At 35.2% G+C, this 7,853-nt stretch overlaps 2 protein-coding genes across 13 annotated transcripts in view; both read left to right on the top strand.

Moving 5' to 3' along the window:
• The first annotated feature begins 3,824 nt into the window (after positions 1 to 3,824).
• Positions 3,825 to 7,853, top strand: part of LOC141637987 (protein-tyrosine sulfotransferase-like) — a 51,723-nt gene continuing 47,694 nt past the window's right edge. For 8 of the 10 annotated variants that reach the window (XR_012541961.1, XR_012541963.1, XR_012541962.1 and 5 more), the window contains exons 1-5: positions 3,904 to 4,016; positions 4,115 to 4,183; positions 4,883 to 5,057; positions 5,153 to 5,224; positions 6,863 to 7,151. Coding sequence is in view for 5 of the 10 variants with exons in the window: in XM_074447427.1 (XP_074303528.1) it covers positions 4,132 to 4,183; positions 4,883 to 5,057; positions 5,153 to 5,224; positions 6,863 to 7,151 (588 nt within the window). In the remaining 5 variants the exon portion in view is untranslated. Of the gene's footprint in view, positions 4,017 to 4,114; positions 4,184 to 4,882; positions 5,058 to 5,152; positions 5,225 to 6,862; positions 7,152 to 7,853 lie in introns of all 10 variants that reach the window. The other 2 variants (XR_012541964.1, XM_074447424.1) reach the window with 1 other exon arrangement.
• Positions 3,899 to 7,853, top strand: part of LOC141637989 (protein-tyrosine sulfotransferase-like) — a 103,557-nt gene continuing 99,602 nt past the window's right edge. For all 3 annotated transcript variants that reach the window (XM_074447433.1, XM_074447432.1, XM_074447428.1), the window contains exon 1: positions 3,899 to 4,016. The gene's annotated coding sequence lies outside the window, so the exon portion shown is untranslated. The remainder of the gene's footprint in view (positions 4,017 to 7,853) is intronic.

Below are 7,853 nucleotides of genomic sequence, written 5' to 3'. Positions count from 1 at the left end.
AACCCCTTCCTCCCAAGGAAGAAAACAAAGATATCACCATTCAAAACTAAAATGTAGCTTGTTGTTTTAACACACTCCATAATCAGGGCAATAAATCTTCCAGGAAAATCTAAGGCAATCAACATCTCTTCTAAAAACTCTCGGCTGACTGAATCATATGCTTTCTTCAAATCAACTTTCAGGAGGAATCTAAGGGACACTGACTTCCTATTATATAATCTAATAATGTCCTGCCAAATAAGGATATTCTCAACTATGCTCATACCCTTAATAAAGCCTCTTTGACTATCACTGATCACATCAGGCAACACCGTATACAGCCTATTACAACGTAGTTTAAAGATACATTTATAAACTACATTGCATCAAGAGATAGGTCTAAACCGTGTCACATTCTGAGGCATTGCACATTTAGGGATAAGTGTAAATGTAATAAGTGTACGGTTCAACTGTTTGAGTAATTTTCCAGTATGAAAGAAATCCTTAGTAGCTTTACACATATAATCCCCCACAATATCCCATGCATCTTTGAAAAAGGCACTTGAATAGCCATCAGGCCCAGCCGCCTTATGACTAGGAATAGAAAATAGTACGTGTTTAATATCTGCATCAGTGACTGGGGAAAACAAGTGTGCCTTGTGTTCAGAACTACACATCTTCCCCATTCCGACCATATTATGACTTAACTTGATCACTTCCTCGGAGGTACCCAATAGCTTGGTATAAAAATCCAGGAAAGCATCCCGAGTCAGTCTTGGCTCATCACAACTCTGCCCATAAGCATCCTTAATTTTTATCACTTTATTTTGAACCTGTCCGCCTTCTATAATATTATGGAAATACTTGGTATTGTCATGTCCTTTATCCACCCAATTAGCTTTTGACTTTTGCAATAAAAATTCAGCACAGGCTTGTTCCAAAAATCTAACACTGCTATTGGCTTCAACCTGTTGATTAATAAGCTCAACATTAAGTGAATCAACCCCGAGTTCCTATTAAATATAGTCAAGATTCATCCTTGCCCTAGCAATATTGTTAACAATATCATCAAAGTTATCCTTGTTTAGTTGTTTCAAATGCCATTTTAGATTTTTCAGTTTCTTGACAAAATTAAATATCAAACTACCAGTCCAGTCTCTATGGGGCTCCAAACCTGGTTCACACACTCCTTAACTTTTTAAGGGTGACTCCACATATTATAATACTTAAAGCATCTCCTCGGTTTCTCAATATTGCATTGTTCATGAACCTTACATGGAGTGTGGTAAAAAACTCCTCAGTATAAAAATGTGCATAAACTGAGCCATTATCCCTCAACCAATGATTATTTACCGGACAACAACCTATCCAGTCTGCTAAATACTCTTGGGGGAGAGTCTTGTTTATTAGACTAAGTTGACAAGCTAAATCGCACACCTATCAAAGATAAACCAACTGGCCTAAACTAATGTAGCAAAGAGAAATTAAATATTAACTATTATAGTAAGCAAAGAGAAATTAACTATTAACTATTATAGTAAGCAAAGAGAAATTAAATGTAAAAAAAAAAGATTTCAAATATTAGCAAGAAAGAAGCTAGGATATCGGGTCACCACGGTCAACAACGATTAAAGGTAAGGTCAAGGGTTGGCATAAATACGGTCTGAGGGGTAATGAAAACGTCCTTTCGGTCCGCTATTCGCTCTAGGATACTAATTTAGCTCTCGCTCCAATTAGGATGGTCTATTGTTTGTAGCAGGTCTAACTTCTTCCAATCTCTCGATCTAGGTCGAAGTTTCCCAAGTCAAATAATCAATTACGTCGACTTAACCAATTAAATGCTATTAGATGCTACACTTAACAACACAGATTCATATTAATGGCAAACCTAATAATCTAATTATGGTCGTCTTATAACCATGACTTCCTTACATTCTAGCATATGAAATTTAGCTACACATGTTCAAACTAACGATGACAATAACGATTATTTCAATAACTAGATTATACATTTATACATGATGAAAATATGGGAATTACATAAAATAAAAGAAGAACAAGGAAGAGTACAAGAAAATAAGAGAAAGGAATGATTGAAGAACGAAGGTTAATTGAATTATCGAATGAAAAAGGAAAGATTAGAAGTTTCAGATCCGAAATTCCAAAATAAAAAAGCAACGTGTAACAGTTTTTGCAATATTGAAAGATGTCCTAATAAAGTTCTGAGTTCCCCTTAAATAATAATACGGGAAAATTATTAAATAAGCAACTAAAGGGCCGAAATAAAACTAAACAAATCTCGCAGAAATCACGAGACTGTCGATCGACAAAAATATTAGTCGATCGACTGATTCCAAACTCAGCAATAGTCGATCAACTAAACAGGATGGTCGATCGACTTTTCTTCACATCACAGCTTCTCTTCTACGTGATTCCTTGCGTACTCACGCACCTCGAGGCAGTAGCTTCCGAGCTTTAACTATTCCAATATCTAAAATGCAAAACCGGGGACATGTTTTGACTTGTTTACACTCGTCTGGGTCCAAACCTGCATAGAATGCAAGGTAACTCAACGTAAACCATTCTTGAGGGATAATAGCTATTTGCTACGTAATAAGCATAGAAATTCGTGCTAAATGGCAAAGAAAAGTGCATAAATAAAGCACGCATCACAAGTATACATGAACCTTATGGCAGAACAATCAGTAACACCATAGTCATTCACACATTTTTGAAAATCATCCATCTCCTCAAAACTAGATCGAATTACCACCCAACCTTTCTGAAAGAACCAAACTTGTGTTAAAATCTCCACATATAACCCAAGGCCCCTTAATACTTACACAAATTCTCATTGAAGACATGACATATCCGTCACAAGTTTGTGACGGATACCACTTTACCTCACAATGTACCCACTTTTTCTCTCTCTCCAACACTATTTATGTGGTCCCCTTTCTCCACTAACCCATTTTGTTACCATTTTATCTCACAAAATATCCGCCACAAATGGTAACCCGTCACAAGGGAGACCAATTGTAATACTTATATTAAAAGCACCCAACCTTGCCCATTATGTCTTCCTTTCAATAACATTATTGAAGGCATACACCATAACACAATGGAACTTGTAACTAGTGTCTAAATTCTTAACCTCCATATGTATAGCTTGTGCATTATATATAGTCCAAAAATTACACACTAAATATAGAGGGATTCCACAACACCTAGATACGGCCACCTTTATGATATGAAGGATTAGTAGAAAGACACCAATTAGCACATAAAATATTTCTAACACTATTTAGAGCTTTGTCTATGCATTATTAACTCACTTCGTTGTATTTGACAAATTCCTCTGGAAAATCTCTAGTATTATCAAGAATGTGAAATTAGACCTTCATTTCTTCGATGGAGTGATATTTAAACATTGTTTTCGTGAAGCCAACAAAGTTGCTGACTTTATGACTTCTTTTTTGCGTTCATATCCAACTCTTTACGGCTTGGAATGAGAGTAATTATTAAGGGAGTAATAGAGGCTAAAATAAGAAGAAATGGAAGGAGATTGGTGGTTTGTAATGGTCGTGGAGGGTGTAAAGAGGTGGTGAGGGAGGAATTATTACCTACATATGGAAGTAATGCATTACTTGAGGGAGAAAGTGGGTAATTATTACCCCTTAATGAATAGACTATTATACTATTTTCCTCCATTTCTATCTCCAACTTCCATTACTTTCTCATTTTCTAGTTTATTTAAGCTCTATTACTCCCCAATAACTACTCTCATTTCAAGCGAGTCCTAAAAAAAAATTGTTTTGTATGGTGGAGTTGGTCCACCACCAGTCCACCAGACCACCACTACCAATATCATAGTTAATTGTGTTTTGGGGGGCACAAGATTATTCACAACCTCCGATACCTCGTTATTAAGAGAGTATGTTTCATTTCCCCTTTTCCAAAATCAAATTACATATACTCCGTATAATCTCAAAATAATTAGGGTTTCATTTGGGCTTATAATTCTCCAATTTCTTCTGGTACTTTGATTTATTTATTTTTATATTTTTTTAACATGATTTTATTATATGCTTTGATTTTGTTTGCTGACTTAGTCTTAATGTTGATTAATTGGCAGCAATTTTGGAGTTTTTTATGGACTCCACTCCATTTTTGTTTCTTCTCCTTCTCCTCTTCACTGGATCAGGTACTTTTGTTTTCTATTTTTTGCAATTCAACTATAATAATACCATAATTAATAATTTATCATCCTTTTAAATTCCTTGTTATCGAGGCGTAGCCGGATTTCAAGTAAGGGAAGCTAAAGTTAGACCACAAATTTTAGGGAATAGACAAGTAGTGATATTGGATAAATTAGCAAAAGTATCGAAAAATGTTGTCTAAAAGTTCTAATTTTCGGTTGTAGGAGGCAGCAGATCACTGATTTGAACTATACTGTTTGCGATATACTCTGTCCGTCTCAATCATTTGTTTGTTTCCCTCTGGTTAAAATATTTCTCATAATGAATAAAAATTTGTAAATAAATGAATGCGAAACTAGAAAAATAAATACTTTTGATTAAAAAATTGAATTTTACATTGCCACAAACCCTGCTAGCCTACTCGTTTTGCCACTGATTGGTGCATCTTCTATAGGAGTATAGCTTTCGTATTATGGATGGTTGATCAAATGAAAGCTGGAATACCGTATAAATTTGTCATCCACGTCCATTGCTATGTCATACCCTTGAGTTGTTTGTTTCCTTTTTTTTTTTCCGTTCTTTTTAAGACCAAGTATAGTGTGCAACAGTTCTGTATGTTCTTCTTAAGTTTATTGCTGTTACTGGTTTAATTTTTGGTGTTCGCCAAGTAGCAGTAGTAATTTTTTTTTTCTCTGAAATTTCAGCCTTTCTGCTTGTGAATGCTTCTTCGGAAGATGATTTCCAGCTCTGTGAGAGTGTTGTAAATAAATGGGCAACTTCGCAATTAAATCATGAATTCAAAGAAGATAAGCATACACTCCGTGACCTATTGTTTTTCTTGCACATACCAAGGACGGGAGGACGGACTTATTTCCACTGGTACATGCTTATGCATTTTACCCTTTGCTATACTTGTTTTAAGTGTCCGTGGGTTGAATGGCAGTTTATTGCAATGTCTATTCCTCTCCTTGCAGTTTCTTGAAGAAGCTGTACTCTACTCAGTTGGAGTGCCCTCGTTCTTATGATAAATTGCGGTTCAACCCGAGGTATGAATACAAACATAATTTTAATCGGCATTTTTCTGTAATTTTGTGTCGTCTCATTTGAGTGTAATCTCAATGGCTCTAGAAAAAAGCTGCTTTGGTAGTACCTGGTTTCTTTGCTGTTTGCTGTATCTGTTGATGACAATATTTCATGCTATTTCACATTTTTTTTACTTGAAAATTAGAATAATGCTATTTATGGGCTCATGGCCCTAATAAACAAGTCATGTAAGATTTTGACATGTCTAGTCGATAGTGATTCATAGCCATTGCTAAGCTTCCTAATCCACTTCATACGTAAGGTTTTGTTCCACCTTAGGATTTCCTTTATGTCAAAACTTAAAACTCAATCCACTCTTCTCATCTAGGCGTACAATCTTTATCCGTCACGTCCCAATATATATTCTGTGCTCATGAGTGTATCCCCAGAAGAACTGCTTGCACATTTGGTCAATACTCCTGTCCAAGACCCTTTTTTTATAAATTTTATACACAACGGACAAACAAAAGTGGGTAGGGGATATTCTCATGTCCAAGACCCTTTTTTTTTTTCATTAAACAAAAGTGGATAGTTTAACAGATCTTGGTTAGCTGCTGCCTGGTGTCTTTTATCATGCAACCTAGTCTTGCAGGTGGCATCTGCAAGAAGAGATCACATTAAGCTGTTATAGACTATTCCATATAGGCGCTGTTTGGTAAACGGCATATTGGCCAATTTTTAGCATATTCAAGGGTTTTAGCATGTTTGACTAATCAATATGCTAATTTTAGTGTTTGGTAAACAGCATATTGAAACAACATATTTGGGGTCAATATGTTTGTTTTTACAATATCTTTGCTTACCCCAAAGATATTGGTTAGCATATTGTAAATTAGGAAATTTTTCTCCATTTTACAAAGAAAACTAACAATCTACTAATCGTAATCTGCCAATTACCAAACACTCAAATTAATTCTGCTAATTATAATATGCTAGTCAAACATTCTGATAAAATCTGCCATTTATAATCTGCTTTTGCAATCTGCTTATGCTGAAATTAATCCGCTATTTACCAAACAGAGCCATAAGTTGTCTTCAGTATCATTGGTTTAGCAAGAGAGCTTTGCTTTGCAATGTGGCTTAAACCACTTTATTGCTAAACTGGTTAGAGACTTAGAGGTACTAGAAGCAGACATGCTCGTGTGTATTGGTCTTGGTCTGTATTATTATTAATGCGATTATTAATTATTACCTGATCACTCATGCAAGTAAATGGATAATGGATTCAGAATATCCTCCTTTTCTTCCATCATTCTTTGCACACCTTTCCTTAGTGGCATTCTGCTGCAGGAAATTTTAACAAGTTCCATATGATGCTTAAAGTTATCCAAAATATTTCAGAACTTGCTTTCTATGTGTGGCCTTTTATAATTGTGTATATTAATATCAAGCAAAACACCAAGCTTTCCTTGTTTAGTTAAACTTGTCTCCCTTTCTGTTATTGTCGGTTCACCACAGCTGGAGCTCTGGAACTGGTATATTGTTGAGACAAATATTATTGTAGTTTTTGCACTCTCCTTTTGACGCTTCTGCATATCAGACTGCATGCAAGTTTAATATGCTTGTTCTCTTGACATATCATTTATAAATCTTATTTGCAGAAAAGCAAACTGCAGGTTATTAGTTACTCATGATGATTATAGCATGATGTCAAAGCTGCCCAAGGAAAAAACATCAGTTGTGACAATATTAAGGAATCCCGTTGATCGTGTATTCAGTACATATGAATTCTCAATTGAGGTAGCTGCTAGATTTTTGGTGCATTCTAATTTAACTTCTATAACACAATTGGCGAGACGTCTACGAAAGAAAAACAATGCAGTTAGCACTCTAGATATATGGCCTTGGAAATATTTGGTTCCATGGATGAGGGAAGACCTGTTTGCTAGGGTATGGATTCACTGGTATTTCTTCCTTCATTGATTTCCCTTTTTCTGTGTCGTAGTATTGTTCACTGATATTCCGTTTATCTAGAGCAATTTTTTTCGTCACGTAAATTTGAAGTCTGACCGGATTATTGAAATATTGATGTAAAGATTACATTTAGTAAGTGATAATGCAATTCTTTTGTGTGCCATACATCCATGCAAACTTCCCAATTTCACGGACTGTGATAAATTCTTCTTGTGTGGTATTCTTTTATGAGTTCAACAGACTTTGATTGAATAGTATTCCTAGAATTTCTGTCGTCAACTAGGATGTAGAACAGCCTGTCTGAGATTATACTTGGTCACTTGAATTTGATGATGGTTTTTTTTTTTTTTTTTTTTTTTTTGTAAAGATATTATTATTCGAGGTAAGCCTGTCTTTTATCGTCATTGCCATAGTGCCTTCATAGAGTCTAGTTCCCTAACAGTGTGAGGGGTTGGACCTAAGTGGCCTTTTCCCTTAAATTTTATTGATACGATGAAATCAACCATTGAAAAACAGGATGATCAGCAGTTACTTTTATGTACAGAGGATTCATTGCCTTCATAGAGTCTAGTTCTCTAATGACAAAGTTTTGCAACTTTGACCTTGAAGAGGCAAATGGGAAGATAAAAATGGGATACAAGAGTATTATAGGTGGATTTGTAGTTTAATTAGGGATTT

This window comes from Silene latifolia, unplaced genomic scaffold (genome assembly GCF_048544455.1).
Source record: "Silene latifolia isolate original U9 population unplaced genomic scaffold, ASM4854445v1 scaffold_159, whole genome shotgun sequence".
Lineage (NCBI taxonomy): Eukaryota > Viridiplantae > Streptophyta > Magnoliopsida > Caryophyllales > Caryophyllaceae > Silene > Silene latifolia.
Note: the sequence above shows the minus strand (reverse complement) of the source record. Positions and strands in the feature narration are given on the sequence as shown.